The 17,695-nt window shown below is 43.9% G+C and overlaps 2 protein-coding genes across 2 annotated transcripts in view; both read left to right on the forward strand.

Annotated features, from left to right (window-relative positions):
• LOC130129717 (retinal-specific phospholipid-transporting ATPase ABCA4-like) overlaps positions 1-17,695 on the forward strand; it is a 64,389-nt gene that overhangs the window by 38,772 nt on the left and 7,922 nt on the right. The window contains exons 22-41 of the mRNA XM_056299318.1: positions 56-195; positions 1,088-1,225; positions 1,540-1,718; positions 2,868-2,976; positions 3,243-3,448; positions 4,329-4,383; positions 4,560-4,640; positions 7,761-7,930; positions 8,265-8,389; positions 8,514-8,612; positions 8,809-8,998; positions 9,413-9,507; positions 10,095-10,127; positions 10,338-10,443; positions 10,576-10,650; positions 10,855-11,024; positions 11,342-11,519; positions 12,361-12,476; positions 14,161-14,308; positions 14,589-14,712. Of these exons, the coding sequence (XP_056155293.1) occupies positions 56-195; positions 1,088-1,225; positions 1,540-1,718; positions 2,868-2,976; positions 3,243-3,448; positions 4,329-4,383; positions 4,560-4,640; positions 7,761-7,930; positions 8,265-8,389; positions 8,514-8,612; positions 8,809-8,998; positions 9,413-9,507; positions 10,095-10,127; positions 10,338-10,443; positions 10,576-10,650; positions 10,855-11,024; positions 11,342-11,519; positions 12,361-12,476; positions 14,161-14,308; positions 14,589-14,712 (2,537 nt within the window). The remainder of the gene's footprint in view (positions 1-55; positions 196-1,087; positions 1,226-1,539; positions 1,719-2,867; positions 2,977-3,242; positions 3,449-4,328; positions 4,384-4,559; positions 4,641-7,760; positions 7,931-8,264; positions 8,390-8,513; positions 8,613-8,808; positions 8,999-9,412; positions 9,508-10,094; positions 10,128-10,337; positions 10,444-10,575; positions 10,651-10,854; positions 11,025-11,341; positions 11,520-12,360; positions 12,477-14,160; positions 14,309-14,588; positions 14,713-17,695) is intronic.
• Positions 15,888-17,386, forward strand: LOC130129719 (ornithine decarboxylase 1-like). Its single transcript, XM_056299324.1, has one exon. The coding sequence runs from the start codon at positions 16,010-16,012 to the stop codon at positions 17,384-17,386; it is 1,377 nt and encodes a 458-aa protein (XP_056155299.1). The 5' UTR covers positions 15,888-16,009.

The following is a 17,695-nucleotide window of genomic DNA, read 5'->3' on the forward strand; positions in this document are numbered from 1 at the left end:
TCCTCCCCTCTCTTCTCTCCCCCCTCCTTGGTCTATCCATCCTGCTGTCTGTCAGTATGACTGTCGCAGAGCATATCCTCTTCTACTCGCTGTTGAAGGGCAGGCCCATTGCCGAGGCTGAACAGGAGGCGGAGAACATGCTTCAGGACCTGGGTCTGCCCCACAAGAGGCATGAACTAGTCCAGAACCTCTCAGGTCCGTCCGGGTTTCTCTTCCTGCATCCATTTTCCCACATCCGTCATTTAGATCACAGCCATGTCAGGCCGAGGGGCCGTAGCTTCGTGTGGCTTACCTACATGTACATGCTATCTCTATGGTCCAGCAGCATTGGCTTTTGCAGTGCCTTTTAAATAATCCATTTAAACAGATCTATAGATAGAGCACTTTTTATCATCTATGTTACCGTGTTTTTACTTCAGGAGTGATTTTTCGTTTATTTTTACCCTGTTGTTTTACTTGTGTTGTTGAACTCACTTGGCTAGTTTCCCATTCTTTTTGTATTAGCTACTGATATCTATGCAGATGTACAGGTTCATTTCTTTTTTTCACATCTCTATTCATTAGCTTATGGTATACATAAAACAAAAATCACCATATACAAAATATAAAAGTGCCCTACCTTTTCCCAGCACCTCAGGTGTCACCCACTCACCTCCCAATCTTTCCCACCACCCTGTCAGGTCAAAGGTTAAAATGATCGACTAACATAATAATAATAATAAAAACTCATTACCCAAACAAAGTTATACTGAAAACTGTATTATCAGTCAGTTCAATTTGTTTCCCCAGTAACAGTGTGGAATAAAATGTAATGGAATCCACATTTTCCTAAACACAACCTTTTCACCCCTTAGGTTACATTTTATCTCCTCTAGTTTTAGATGAAAGATGACATCTACCAAGTTCACTCTTTACCCGATGCTTGCAGGGTGGATATTTGGGTAGTCAGTTGCACATAAATGTGAATGCATATTCACACTCATGCATGGGTGTCTACGTAAACACACACACATACACATATGCACAAACACATTCATGCACATGCACAGCTGACATCCAACACGTTGTCATCATCTCAATTTTGCAGGTGGCATGCAGAGGAAGTTGTCTGTGGCCATGGCATTTGTGGGGGGGGCGAAGGTGGTGATACTGGACGAGCCCACGTCAGGGGTGGACCCCTACTCCAGACGCTCCATCTGGGACCTGCTACTCAAATACCGTGCAGGTAAGATTCCCTCCTACTGGGCATGAGGAGGGAGCGATGACAGTAAAGTGGATGTGTCCTGTGGCACCACCAACACAACTGTACCGTCAGATCTGGACTGGGTCTGATCTCCACATTTTGACTCCAAAAGCAGAACAAACATCAGCAGGCTTTAGGGATATGAGTCTGAAATCTCGTATTAAAATGCCTTCCATTTTCAAACCTTAACCTTCCTTCCTTCCGTGTTTCTACTTCTTTCCTCTCTTTCACCTCCCGTGTTACTTTTCTCATCTCCCCCACCATTTCCTTGTGTCTCCTCCTGTCGCTTCTCGCAGGCCGTACGGTGATTCTGTCCACTCATCACATGGACGAAGCCGACCTGTTGAGTGACCGTGTGGCCATCATCTCTCAGGGCCGTCTGTACTGCTGTGGCTCCCCCCTCTTCCTCAAGAATGGCTTCGGTGCCGGCTTCTACCTCACCCTTGTGCGCCGCGTGAAATACGAGGCACCCAAGGTGTGTGTGTGTGTGTGTGTGTGCGTGCGTGCGCGCGCATTTGTTTTTATGGGCTCCCTTGGGTGCTCTTTTGTATGTCCGCTTTTTGATAGAAATAAGTAGTGCTGGGTAATATGGATTAAAGGGAATTTTACACAGTATTGATATATATGTATACACGTGTGTGTGTGTGTGTATCACAATACTTGCCTACATACGCAAAAACACATTTGAGAATCCAACTGAGGTTAATTACATTGAACTATTTGTTAATTTAAAGTATAATATCAAAACAACGCTAGTTTTCAAGTAATCCTCCCTCAAATATTTCAGACCTCATTTTGTGAGAAATTTTTAGATAATTTATTCTCCTCATCATTAATTAAGACAACAACATTGTGTATCACACCTTGACAAGATCAAAATTGCACAAATTCAAGTGAGGGTGAGGTGTGCTGAACTCGCTTCAGTCTATATGGAAATTATGAAATGTTTTTAGATAGCGCCATCTCCTGTTGACTGTGTGTAATTATTTAAATGGCATTGTGGGTGGCAGTTAGTGCCACTGTTAAAGACCAACCGCTGTTGAGGCATTGTGTTGGTTTGTTGAATAAAACTTATGGTGGAGCAGATATCCACGTGTGGATTAAAATAAATATTTGAATTTCAACCCGATGCAATAAACGATAATATTTGAATTATGGCGCTGCTCTACAAATAAGCTGTCTGTAGTGTGGCGAATTGAAATCTGTGAGAATGTACAAGTGAAAAGGATCTTATGGAAGATTTTGTAAGATTAAGCTTAAGATATACTTTATTAATCCCCGTGGGGAAATACATCCTCTGTACTTAACCCGTCCTATTGTATAGCAGTGAGCAGCCACAGTGCAGCACCCGGGGGCCAACTCTAGTTCCTCTTTCCATTGCCTTTGTCAGGGGCACAGACAGGAGTATTAGCCCTAACATGCATGTCGTTTTGATGGTGGGAGGAAACCCACGCAGACACGTGCAGAACATGCAAACTCTACACAGAAAGAACCTGGGGCGACCTGGAGTTCGAACCCAGGACCTTCTTGCTGGGAGCCAACAGTGCTAACAGTGGTAACCACTGGGCCCCCGTGCTGTAAGATTATTTGCTGATCCTTCCTGGTCATTTTCTTTCTCCTGTAGGCCAAGTGTGACTGTAAGGAGGAGTGCTCCTGTAAGTGCTTCAAGTGTTCAAAGTTCAAAGAGGACAAAGAGGAGGCTCCAGTCCAGGCTCCCGACAGACAGATGGATGGTAAGGAGGAACGCATTAGGAGCTTCTCCTAACAACAGCCAAGAGTTCAGTTCACAGTCACACATCTGCAAATTGCCATTCATCTTTACAAACAAAATTTGAAGAATGAAAAGTTGAGCAGAAGTTATGCCTTCTATGGCACCTTTGTAAGTAGATGTTAGCAGGGAGGCAGAAGAGATGAGAAGATTTATTTTGATGCATAAGATATGTTGTGATGTGGTGCATGAAAAGACGAGACGGAGACATTTTATACTGCTGATCTAAAGGTGATGTGGAGAGGATCACAGCTCTGATTCAGCACCATGTGCCCGAGGCTCATCTGATCGAAGCCATCGGACAGGAGCTGACCTATCTGTTACCTAGTCAGGATTTCCAGCCCAGGGCATACGCCAGCCTCTTCAGGGAGCTGGAGGAGACTCTGTCAGACATCGGCCTCAGCAGCTTCGGTGTGTCCGATACCTCCCTGGAGGAGGTGGGTTGATACGGGACAGAAAAATGTCTATTAGTAGTATTGATAGCAATAATAACGTAGTAGTTGTAGCAGTAGTAGTCATAATAGTAGTAATACAAAAATTCATTGAGGAAATCAGATAAATCAAATACATATATCCATTGACACAGACAGTAAGACAAGTACCAAATAAATAGCAGTATGATGGGTCCCCATAAAAGAGATGTTTGCTCATCATAACTGAACAGCTACATTTTTTTTGCAAGCAATCTGTTTAACATCTTCTTGCTTGTATTCAACTTAAAGGTGCCATTGTTAGGTTACAAACAAGCAACCACTTAACAATAAGCAGGAGCAGCTGCCAATTTGTAAGCCGTCGTTCTGTTGATATGTGCTCCCTACTGAGATGTGCTCCCTACTGAGATGTGCTACTTACAGAGATCAGGAATCAGGAACACTTTGTCATTTCACTTCATGCACTTGCATACATGAAATGAAACGAAATGGCATTTCCCCCTGCCCACAGCAGTACAACACAAAGACAAAAACACATCCAAAAACTACAAGAACACACATTTCCAAACTAACACATATATCCAAACTAAACAAAAAAAATCAACGTACAAGAGAACGAACGCCAGCCAGGATGACTGTCAGAACCGCCGGTCTGCATGGGTTAGCAGTTAGCTTAGCCCGCTCCGCTTCCGCATCCTGTCAGACCGCCCTCTGTGTTTCCTCCTTGATTGAAGATGTGCTACCTACTGGGATGTGCTACTTAGCGGTTCTCCGTATGGTTAGGCGAGGTTAGGGTTAGACTGCTTTCGATTCATGCTATGGTAGTATTTTTTGAACACGGGCTTATGAAACAGCCCTTTCCTCAAACCGTCTGCTTTTCTTGCAGATTTTCCTCAAAGTCACGGATGACGGAAAAGCTGCCAGCCGCAAATGTGCACAAGGTAAAGAGAGCCAAACCAAAACACTGTGTCACATTAGCACTAACCATCAACTCCACTCCCTGTTTGTGGTGTTCTTATGTGCCAAGATGTCTAGTCGCATCAGTGTTCGCCCTTTCTTTTTCTCCATCTATTCTTTTTCATGTCTGTTCTCTGTATTTCCCCCACTGCCCTCTCAGATCACAGAACGCTGCAAAAGATTTCTCGGGCCAGTCTCTTTGGAGACAACAGAGTGGCAATTTGTATGGAGCCGCCAAAAGGTGACAGCGGTGTCTCAGCTTTCAGCTGGGGAAAGTTGCTGCTTTTGCAGGCAAATAATCGATTAGGCTCTTTTCTCTTTAGTGATATGAAATATTACATGTTTGGAGGAATTTTGCAATGAAACCTTTTGGGATAAATAATGAGAAAACAGATAACTAAATCAGCGAGAAAAGAAACAATGCTTACTTATGGAGCCCAGGAGTGACCAAATTAAATATTTTGTTCCTACTGTGAGCACACATTTTGCTAAATTGAGGGCACGAAATGCCATTTTGCATGCACGAGATGCAATTCATTACCTTCTTATGAATATATTGTGTGCAAGAGTTTAATACTTTGGATGCACAAAATGCTATTTAGTGTGCATTAAGTATTACTTTGTGAGATTAGTATAGGGCTCTGCACGCTCTTTCTTTAATGTTATTATGCACATGATTGCAATATGCTTGCTCGGCACTTTTGTTATGTAAGCACACAAAGTGACAAAAAGTAGTCACAGTTTCCTTATTTCAAGGTACCGCAGTGAAACATTGATATCACAAATGAAAAAGAATGATGTAAGCACATTTTGGTATTTCATGGCCACGATTTATCAAACAGTGGAACTTTGGCACACCTGTAGCTCGACACGTACGTAGGAGATCATGGGTCCACAATGGCAGAACAAAAGCCTCCCACACACCATCCTCTATACTTGCAGTCAGAGATATTAAATAACTAATAACAATGTTTTGGTACACAGACCTTTAACAGGTTATGTGACCAGACAAAAGGAGAAACCATAGGTTGGTTGACCCACGTAGACCAATCAGGTCACACGCCAGACTGATATCACTCATTGAACTGATCAAGTACCATATATAACGGGTCCGCGGTGGTGTAGCGGTCTAAGCATCAGCTTTGTGTCGATGCAGTTGCCCACTGGGGACCGGGGTTTGCATCCCGGTCTCGTCAGATCCGACTATGGCCGGACTCGACGAAGCAGCAATAATCGGCAACGCTGTCTTCGGGAGGGGGGCGGAGTTGGCTTGTGTTCGCCACATGAACGCGTCTGTGTGTGTCGGAAAAAGCAGTGGTTCGGCCTGGATTCACTTTGTCACGTAAGTGGGGAGGCGTCTCCTTCGAGACTGCCGGCCGGAGAGATGCAGTTGGCGAACGCATACAGTACGAGGGTGGAATCATAAATAAATAAATAAATAAAGTATCATATATAACAACATCATGGTACCATAGACGTACAATATGAACATGAAACAATGTACTCCCCCATATATAGAAAAAAAATGCACATGGTTATAATAAAGAAAAACCGCCATACCAAGATAAATATTTAAAAGGTGTGATTTAAATCTGGTTGGAGCGTGACAAAAGTCTTCTCAAGTCTGTCCCCAGACACAAAAAGCGAGGAAACAGGATTAGAGAAAGTAGTAGTAGTACACACACACATATATATATACATATATATATACATATATATATATATATATATATATATATCCAGTGATTCAGATAATTTTTAATTAGACAGTACAAGCCTGTTTCATGCTATACGCAATCATCAGCTGTCAATACAGCTAAACGGCAAAGAACAGAATACGTATATAACTGTCTCGCCGTGCACAAGGTCCAGTGGGGAAGGAGGAGGTGCCTACATTCAAATACATGTGATTGCTAAACATCCAGGGGGAGGGGGAGGTTGCATACAAAGTTAATGGCATTTGTCTATTTATAATTACAAAATAGGCGCTTATATCTGTCTCTGCAACTGCTGGCCGATTCATTCCTGTTATTCAGTGTGGACATTTCTGGTTTTCAAATGATAAAATATTATCCAGTTAGACATAGGTTGCACATTTTACTACTGGTTGAATATGCTTTGTTTTCTTAGAGGATTTTCCAGGTGGTTCAATAATGTTTCTGTCCGCCAATGACCAAATATAACAGCTTAAAGATGTTACATTCCTTAGACGGTTGTTTCTAAAGCTACACGTGTGCATTAAACCTCTTTTTGAATATTCCCTGTTAGACTGACGTATGTGTCTATTTTTCCATTGTCATTTCTTGTCACCGTAGCTTGGTAGATAAATCCTTTTGTCTCCCCCTCCTCCTAGATGGTTAGCGATCACATGTATTTGAATGTAGGCACCTCCCCCTTCTCCACAGGACGTTGTGCACGTGATGTGCACGGCGAGACAGTTTTATATATATATATATGTTCTTTGCCGTTTAGCTCTATTGACAGCTGATGATTGCATATAGCATGGAACAGGCTTGTACTGTCTAATTAAAAAATTACTTGAATCAATGGATTATTTTGCTCCTTGTTTGTTGAGCATTTTCCCTACCCTTGAGGGTTTCATTTAATGAAGTTTATATATATATATATAAAGCCTAGCCTGTTGAAGATTTGTGTACCGAAACATTATTAGTTATATCTGTGACTGCAGGTATAGAGGACAGTTTGTGGGAGTCTTTTGTTCTGCCATGGCGGGAATGATTTATGACACGTGAGCTCCAATTACTTAATTCTTTTCTATTTCTTGCTAAATTTGGCCACTCCCAGGCTTCCTTCTTACGAGTACCTGGAAAAAAAGAGCTCTTAAGTGGTGTTTGCTCAACAGCAGCGATTAGCAGAAATATCAAGCTTGGGCTTTTTGACAAGTAATGAATAGACTGATTCCAGGTCAGAGTCACCATAGAGTATCAATAATGTACCGTAGTGCCGTCGAAACAGCAGTAGTAAGCAGAAAATGCTAAACTGTATGCCTAAAAGAAATTAGTAAAGGGCTGGTATGCACAATGCTTCCTTTTGGTCATTGTAGATGGAGAAGACCACACCTGCTTGACTCTTGCTGGCCTCAAGTATAGAGCAGCTCTTCTCAGTCAGGTCCTCGGGTACCACCAGTATTGCTGGTTTTCTATTCTGCCTGGTAGTTCATTACATTCACCCACTGCTCCAGTTTACACCCTCCAGGTAAGTTTTAGACCCAGCACAACAGGTGAATGTAAACTGGGAGCCCCGGTGGTACCTGAGGACCTGACTGAGAACCACTAGCATAGCGCATTCACAGCGTCTGTGACTCCAAATGTGTAACTTGCCCTCATCCCCTGTTCTCCAGAGACAGATGGGGTTATCTACACCAATGGCCTGGGCTGTTCGCCTGAGAATGATGCAGGCAAGGGGTCGTACCAGGTCAAAGGTCCGAGTCTGATCGTCAAACAGTTCTTCGCTCTGTTGATCAAGAGATTTCATCACGCCACACGCTCCCACAAAGATTTCTTCGCACAGGTAAATTTGTTGTGTCCCCTCAAAGAAAAAAGTAAACTCATTGTAAAAATACATGTTGGAATATAATCATGAAATACAACCAATGACTAATGCAGGCGACTGAAAATAACGATTTCTCACAACTGAGGTATGTCTCCGAAAGTCAGTTTTTAAGCAGAATTCCCTCACCATGGATGATTTCATTAATGCTGTCATTGAAACTATATTAACCTCTCAGAGAAACTCCCCAGTTTGCCTGTATAAATGCTCTGATGTCATGTCGGCTCAACACACGGCGAGTACAATTTGTTTTTTGATTCTCCAAATGGCTTTTTCTGTTGTTTATCTCCGTTAGATTATTTTGCCAGCCAGTTTTGTGTTCCTGGCACTGACATTCACGCTGATCGTGCCACCTTTTGGAGAATACCCTAGCCTGACCCTTAGCCCCTGGCTGTATGGGAGGCAGTTTACCTTCTTCAGGTGGGCATTGGGCACTTACAGCTACCAGTCTACTCCAGTCAACACAATACTTAGATTGAACTTGAAATGGTTAATATTTCTCCAAATGAACTGAATTTTCTGTCATTGCTTATATTTGCTGCAGTAATGAGCGCCCACTGGATGCTCAGATGAGATACTTTGCTGAGGTGTTGCTGAACAAGCCTGGCTTTGGAACGCGCTGCATGGTGGATGAACCACTAGAGTGAGTAGCTTCACCTACTGAAAAGTTCATTAGTCACTTTATAATATAATTCCCTCATTGCAATATACACGGATCAATATGCCCTTGTAATTGTCTTATTTTAGAGAAATGTGTTGCTACATTGTGTTTGCACCATATTTGCCCTCACCACTGATATTTAGGGATTGGCTTCATCTGCCCATCTCTCCCTTGACAGAGAGTTTCCATGTAACAACATTACCACGGAGTGGGAGATGCCACTGGTTAACCCTAGCTTGATAGAGATGTTGGATGGCTCCGAGTGGAGCGCGCTCAGACCCTCCCCTAACTGCCAGTGCAGCACAGACAGGAAGCTGACCATGCTCCCTGTCTGCCCAGCGGGAGCTGGAGGACTGCCTCCCCCGCAGGTAGGTGGGTGGATGAAGGGATTTGGTAATGTGCATTTACTCAGCTTAAAACACACAAGTGCACATTAGTGGTTTGCACACTGATGAGCTCATTCATTAGTAGACTCATACACATGCACATAGATATGCATACACACACCACACATGCACGGGCACTTGTCCACATGCCCAAACTTGAGTCTGTCCCTCTTTGTAAATGCATGTGATTCTACTCATGCACACAGAAAAATACATACAAAGTCATGGACATACATGCACTGGTGTAGACGTGCTCATGACCTCATAACTGTGCAAATCCTTACATCTTAATCAGCTTACACCCTTAGAAATGGTCGTCCATACCTTACGGGTCAGATAAATAATTGATAATCGAAAAATCTTTAACCTAAACTTTGTGCTCACTTGATTCATCAGAGGATCCAGTCCACAGGAGACGTTCTGATGGACCTGACGGGCAGAAACATTTCTGATTACCTGGTGAAAACATACCCAAGTCTTATCAGAACCAGGTACCTGCAGCACTGCACCTACCAATCACTCCAACAGCCACAAGCCGACCAAGTTAGCAACATGCCCAGAATGTAGTGAGGAATTAAGGCAGTATGATTTATTGAGTTGTTAGTTTGGTTACATAACAAACTGAAAGGAAAGATGTTCAGAACTTACCAAGATGTTACATGTTTATATCCCATTCAGTAAATCCTTTTCTTTCACCCCTTCACCAACCACTTCTCTGCTTACATGTTGTTGGACTTGTGACACTTCTAAATTCAAGCAACCTGCAAATAAAATAAGGCACAGCTTGTTTGCAAAAAAACATCAGCACATAGGAACTGAAGGTGCTTAGTAGGATTGGAGGCTGCCATTGTTGAACCAGAGACTATTTGTATGAGGTTTCATGTACAAGAACTTCCATCTATCCTAATCGCGCTCTAGGAACCTCTTCAGCTTCCCGGTCTAGCTCTTTGGTTTCTGTCTTAGACCAGGACATAAGGTTAGCCCATGTATTCTCCAAATGAGTGGTGTCCCCACTGAGGTGGTGTTCAGAGTCTATAACCATGTTCTCACTTTGCAACCCACTTTTCTCTTTTTCCAGCTTGAAGAGCAAATACTGGGTGAATGAACAAAGGTAATATTGACTGAGGGGACTGCTTCACAATCTGATTGCATTCAGATAAAAAAACACACATACACTGATATTACAATACATATAATACTGATATATGTTCAGTAAAATCAATACTGTATTTACAAGCAGCCCTGATGTAAAAAGTAAATGGTATAGTGCTTCCTCTTGTGGTTGGAATGGACTACTACATCTCATCTCCACGCTCTCCAGATATGGAGGTATATCAGTGGGTGGACAGCTTCCAATGTTAGAGGTGGAACCCAAGGCCATCCAGAGTGTAGCTGTACAGCTGGGACAACTTCTCAATGTTACCGGGGTAAGTTTATAGTATTCAACACACTCCTTGTTTGTGTCTCTGTATGTGTGCATATATCTGTCAGTGACTTTGCCTTTCTTTAGCCTCGCTCTTTGGTGTGCGGTGTGATGATGATGTAAATCTTGCACACAGGGAAAGTACTCCAGACAGTCTGTGGCAGATATAGGGACTTTCCTGAGGTATATGGAGACAAAGAACAATGTCAAGGCAAGTGTAATAAAGCCTCACCAGCGTCATTGGGATTAATTTAGTTATACTGCTGAATACTACATAGAATATTGTGGTTCATCAACTTAACCAAAGTTACACTTTGAAAGTTTAGTGAAACCAGGAAACATGCATAATTATTATTATTATAGTATTTGTGTTAATGTGTGAATTGAAATGTTGATTTCTTCTGCTAATGTGCAGGTTTGGTACAACAATAAGGGCTGGCACGCAATGGTGTCTTTCATGAATGTGGCCAACAATGCCATCCTCCGAGCCAACTTGCCCAAAGGTGCCAACCTGGATGAATATGGCATCACTGTCATCAACCATCCCCTGAACCTCACCAAGGAGCAGCTCTCTGAAATCACCATGTGAGTAACCAGCGGGGGTACAGGGTCAGATAGACCTCATCATTGCTCCTCGTGTCATCCTGTGGAAACATTTCCTGGTGTCAGTATCAAGGTGGAGGGTAGAGGGGGTCACCCTTAAACATCAGACTGGTATTTGGTTTAAGAGGCATACACAGTGACTGTTTTATTGGCCAAATATGATCACACACAAGGAATTTGATTTGCTGCTCCCTGTCACACTTGTCACATACCATATACACACTTCTCAAGATGTGCTGAATTCTGCTTTTGAATTAAAAAAAGAAAACCTTATTCTCTTTTCTTAATCCTGTCCGCAGCCTCAGCACTTCAGTGGATGCAGTGATGGCCATCTGCGTTATCTTTGCCATGTCCTTCATCCCCGCCAGCTTCGTCCTCTACCTCATCCAGGAGCGGGTCACCCAGGCCAAACACCTGCAGTTTGTCAGCGGCGTCAGCCCCCTTGTCTACTGGGTGGCCAACTTCCTGTGGGACATGGTGGGCTGACACTCCTGGTGTAAAAGGTTGATTTCTGGGCAGTGGTTCAGATCAGGAATGACTTCCCAGACATCACATTGAAACATGATCAGGAACTGAGCAGAACATTATGTGAGCCCAATAAAAGCCGATAAGGGTGAACCATTTGAGTAATTACGGAGGACTTGGTCTTTTAAGTGATAAGCATGTTATAAGCATGACTCTGTGCTGATTATAAGCAGTGTTGTGTCAAGATTTGGCTGCTTCTCTATTTGCAGTTTCACGGGCGGCTGGCCTCCTGCATGGTCATCAATCATGGGACGGCCTGGTGTGGACAAAGTCCTCCTTATTTTCTTCAGTTTTTTTGCATCTCATAGTTCTGTAAATTTTATTTAAGGTCTTTGAAATCTTTATATCCCTCGCCTAACAGAACATTTCAACAATAAGACCTTGAAGATGTTGTGTTGGTTCCTTGTTGCTGATGCTTGTCTCTGCACACAGGCAAACAATTTGTAACACAACTCGGTTGTTTTAGCTTTATAGTTTAACATTCTTATCTGATTTGATGGTTATCAATTTCAGATCTCAAGGAAGTAATCCAAAAACAATAAATTTGGAAATGCATTGTAGACTTTTTGATAGCCACTTTAAATGGATGTTGTTGTTGATATATCATGTTTCATAAGACGTACATGTTGTTAAAACCCCACTGTGCAATTTTAAAACTGGTTGGGTGTAAATTAGAAAATGGCATGTTCTTTAACAACACAGCTTCTGCAGATCTGTGGTGTTCGCCAGACAACAGCAATAAGCTTTGAGCTCATATCGTTTCTGACCCCGTTTCTGACTCTTCTGTCTCCAGGTGAATTACTCCATCAGTGCGGCAATGGTGGTGGCCATCTTCATTTACTTTGATAAGAAGTGCTACACCTCACCAGCAAACATCCAACCTCTGGTGGCCCTTCTAATGCTCTATGGGTAGGATTTTTGTCCTCTTTTTTTCTATTATAATCATATTCAAGGGACCTGAATCTAAACAGATATTGTTATCCAATCAGAATACTTTATTCATCCCCGACGGGAAATTGGGTATGAACAGACTCTTGAAATTAACCTTTTTTTATTTCAAACCGTAGATTCATTAGTTACACTACAGAATGCCTGCGCACAAATAACAGCACATACTGCATTAGATGTCATATTATCATTATAATGCATCTTACAAATCCACACAAACCATCCCAACTGACCATGCCCCCCCCCTTTCTCCCCAATTGTACTGGGCCAATTACCCCACTCTTCCGAGCCGTCCCGGTCGCTGCTGCACCCCCTCTGCTGCTCTGGGGAGGGCTGCAGACTACCACACGTCTCCTCCGATACATGTGGAGTCGCCAGCCGCTTTTCACCTGACAGTGAGGAGTTTCGCCAGGGAAATGTAACACATGGGAGGCTCACGCTATACCCTCACCCCCGAACAGGCGCCCCGATCAACCAGAGGAGGTGCTAGTGCAGCGACCAGGACACATACCCAAATCCGTCTTCCCACCCACAGACACGGCCAATTGTGTCTGTAGGGACGCCTGACCAAGCTGGAGGCAACACAGGGATTTGAGCTTCCGATCCCTGTGTCGGTAGGCAACGGAATAGACCGCCATGTTACCCGGACGCCTCCCGCTAGCCATGTTGTTTTTAGCCACTGTTTTCTACCATCACAACCCATTCTAGCTATCATCATCATCATCATATATTACCCTTAATCAAGTTCACTGCTTGGCTCAAGCTAGCAAGCACAAATGTGGTATAAAATACATGCATCAAATATACATGTAATATAATCAGACTAAAGCATGCATTAATGTTAGTATTTACATTATCAATCAATAAATCCCTCTTCAGTGTGTCCACTGCAAAAGAAAGGATATGTTTTTACACAAGAAATGTAAACAGTAGACTCTTTAATATTCATTGTCAATAATGAAATGCAATGTTTTATAACCACTATGCACATTACAGTTTGAAATTGTGGCTTAAATGGCATTCTTATCTCCTTTATAGCCTAATAAGTGAGCAGGTCAGGAGTTCAGCATTTAGGCTGAAGACACTTTGACTGGACACTTACACTAAGATTTAAAAGCCCAAAACATCACAACGTTCTAGTTTCAACTCTAAGAGGAGGTTTGGGGATATGAATCTTGTCATTTGGTGTTGGTGATCAAATCATTTGGATAAGGCTCATGACCATCAGTTTAAATGAAGGGAAATCATTGTAGAAGAAATGTGTTCATTTAGTTGGTTCTCAAGTCTATGTTTAGCATGTTTGTCCTGCCAACTCCCACTTGTGTGTATATGTGCCTTGTGGCACCCAAGGGCAAGATGATCTTCCAACTGTCCGTTGCAGTCTGTCCCTGTCTTGTTTGGCGGCGATCCAAACCGGACAGTGGTGGATGTGCAGAGGACAGACTGGGTTACTGCAGTGTAGAACTGAATCAACAGTTCCTGCGGCAGATTGAATTTCTTTAGGTGGCAGAGAAAGTACATCCTCTGCTGGGCCTTTTTGATGATTGTGTCTATGTTGGATGTCCACCTTAGGTCCTGACCCGGTGTTCCCCCGGTGTCAGCGGCCCTGCACATGCATATGATTATGGATGTGTCTTCTTTCCAGTTGGTCGGTAACACCAATGATGTACCCCATGTCCTACGTGTTCAGCATCCCGAGCACGGCCTACGTCTCCTTGTCCTGCATCAATCTCTACATCGGCATCAACAGCAGTGCCATCACTTTCATTCTAGACCTGTTTGAGAGCACCACGGTATGAGCAAAGACCTTATATCTGAAAGCTCAAGTTGGATTTCATTTTTCTCAGATCACTTATTTGCAACATGACGCCTCCACTTTGCCGTCCTGGAGTGAAGTGCTCTTAACATGCACTGTCACCAGAATGGAAAGGAGGGAAGTGGAGAAGATGCTTGGTATCATTTTTGTGTACTATGGGTCATGTTTAGACAACTGAATGACATCTGTCACCTAGTCCATTCTCTGAACACCCAACAATCCCTTCTGAAACTTTTTGTGTGTTTTGTCTTATTCAGGCTCTGTACAAATGTAACCAGCTCTTAAAGACCCTACTGCTCATCTTCCCACACTACTGCCTGGGCCGAGGCCTCATAGATATGGCCATGAACCAGGCCATAACTGAAGTCTATGCTCGCTTTGGTAAGTCCAGATCACACATATACAGATACCTGGGTTAGATTAGATCGACCTTGTAAAGGAATTTGGATATTGTTATACAAAATTTTGCTGTGTCGTGATAACAAGAATCTATTACTTAAATTTACTCACAAAATGGGGTCTAAAATATTTATGGGGGAGTATTATTTAAAAACTAGTTTTGGTTTGATATATTTTACATTACTATTTAGTTCAATGTGATGAACCTTGGCTGGATTCTTAAATATGGTATTTTGAACGCAAGTAAAAGTATGAAATACAGACGAGTTGCTGCCAGCGCTCCCGACGATGTCAATTTGCAAAGGCGCACGGCGCGGCTGGGCAGACGGAAGGAGCGCACCGGGAGGAGACGCTCATCTTTCATCCACATCTACTTCGGGTATGTGAGGAATGACAGCCGAAGCAAGCAAGCGACACAAACCCCTGGTTCTGATGATGTCAAACTTAAATTTGAGGAGATTGCAGTAGTAATCAACATGGCACTGGACAAGTACTTTTCGGCTGACTGCGGTGTGAGGATCGTTGCTGAGCCAGGCCGCTACTATGTGACCTCTGCTTACACACTGCTGGTCAACATCATTGCCAAGAAAGTCATCCTGAATGAGCAGTCAGCACCTGATGAAGACGATGGGACCAATGACAGGACCCTGCTGTACTATGTCAATGATGGAGTTTACGGTTCCTTCAACTGTACTCTCTATGACCACGCTCACTGTCTTCCAACTTTACACAAGAAGCCAAAGCTAGATGAAGTTATGTACCCCTGCAGTATCTGGGGCCTAACATGCGACGGCCGCGACCGCATTGCTGAGCAGTGTAGCTTGCCTGATCTGCAGGTGGGAGACTGGCTGGTGTTTGAGAATATGGCCGCTTAACTGTGGCTTTGAACATAAGTAAAAGTATGAAATACAGATGAGTTGCCGCCAGCGCTCCCGACGACGTCAATTTGTGAAGGCGCACGGCACGGCTGGGCAGACAGAAGGAGGCACTCATCTTTCATCCACATCTACTTCGGCCATGTGAGGAATGACAGCCGAAGCAAGCGAGCGACACAAACCACCCCCCCCCCATCACTTCCGGTAAAACAACGGAGCTGAATAATCACATTAGGAAAGCACACACTGGCTACTCAGCAGGCCCGGGCCTTGAGCCTTATTTGAAAGGGTTTAACTTTACTGGTGAGCCCCCTTGGCTGCTCTGCACGTGATAAAAGCTACACAGCATTTCATCACTTTCATATCCAATTCTTTGTGGCCTATCTAAAGGTTTTCCTGTGACCATGAACACTCTCACCTCTGCTGAGTTTGACTTCTCTTTCCTGGAGGAGGGCTTCTCTGCCCGGGACATAGTTGAGCAGAAGATCGAGTCATCCATGACGGATGACAGGGATGCCTTCTATGTATGTGACTTGGGGGATGTGCTAAAGCATTTGCGATGGATGAGGACCATGCCTCGTGTCACTCCCTTCTATGCCGTCAAATGCAATGACAGCCGGGCTGTGGTTATGACCTTGGCTTCCCTAGGGGCTGGCTTTGACTGTGCAAGCAAGATGGAGATCCAGCTGGTTCAATCTCTAGGAGTAGATCCAAGCAGAATCATATATGCAAATCCTTGCAAGGAAGTATCTCAGATCAAATATGCTTCCACCCACGTTGTCCGAATAATGACCTTTGATAGCGAAGTGGAACTCATGAACGTTGCCCGCTGTCATGACAATGCCAAGTTGGTGCTCCAAATTGCCACAGATGATTCAAAGGCGATGTACTGTCTGAGTGTGAAGTTTGGGGCCCCCCTCAAGGCATGCCGGGGTCTGCTCGAGCAAGCCAAGGAACTGGGGCTAGATGTGATTGGAGTCATTTTCCATGTAGGCAATGGCAGCACTGACCCTGAAACCTTCACGCAGGCCATCTCCGATGCCCGCTGTGTCTTTGATATAGGGGATGAACTGGGCTTTAACATGAACTTGTTGGACATTGGCAGTGGATACCCTGGTTCAGATGATGTCAAACTTAAATTTGAGGAGATTGCAGTAGTAATCAACATGGCACTGGACAAGTACTTTTCAGCTGACTGCGGTGTGAGGATCATTGCTGAGCTAGGCCGCTACTATGTGGCCTCTGCTTACACACTGGTGGTCAACATGATTACCAAGAAGGTCATCCTGAATGAGCAGTCAGAACCTGATGAGGAAGACGGTGGGACCAATGACAGGACCCTGATGTACTATGTCAATGATGGAGTTTACGGGTCCTTCAACTGTATTCTCTATGACCACGCTCACGGTCTTCCAACTTTACACAAGAAGCCAAAGCCAGATGAAGTAATGTACCCCTGCAGTAGCTGGGGCCTAACATGTGACGGCCGCGACCGCATTGCTGAGCAGTGTAGCTTGCCTGATCTGCAGGTGGGAGACTGGCTGGTGTTTGAGAATATGGCCGCTTACACTGTGGCTGCTTCCTCTACCTTTAGTGGCTTCCAAAGGCCAGATATTTACTATGTCATGTCCCGCCCCGCCTGGCACCACGTCCAGCAAATCTGTGCACAGGGCATGCCTGTCCATGTGGACGAGTCTTGCCTGGCTGGTATCCCAGCTTGCTGTGTCCGAGAAAGTGGCTTGGAGATCCCTGCTAAGCCTTGCCAGACCCGTGTGGTTTAAGGACATCAAAACAGCACCATTCTCCAGATCTAGCATCCTGTGTCACTATATAGTCTAGTTTTGTTTTGTTTTTTTCTCAAATGTATACACGCGAGAGGCCAGTTACTTGACAGGAGAACGACATGGACATGTTCGTGCACAAAATTCTGTTCTGTATGGAAGCTGGGGATAAACCTTCCCCTCACTGAAATGAGGCTGAATTACTCTGTCAATGTGGGTTCATGGCAGACTGTCACAGGGCAACATGTGCTGCTCTCTTCTTCTACTGAGGGTGGAGGAGGGGCTATCATGGATTCGCACTCCTCCTTG

This window comes from Lampris incognitus, chromosome 19 (assembly GCF_029633865.1).
Source record: "Lampris incognitus isolate fLamInc1 chromosome 19, fLamInc1.hap2, whole genome shotgun sequence".
NCBI lineage: Eukaryota > Metazoa > Chordata > Actinopteri > Lampriformes > Lampridae > Lampris > Lampris incognitus.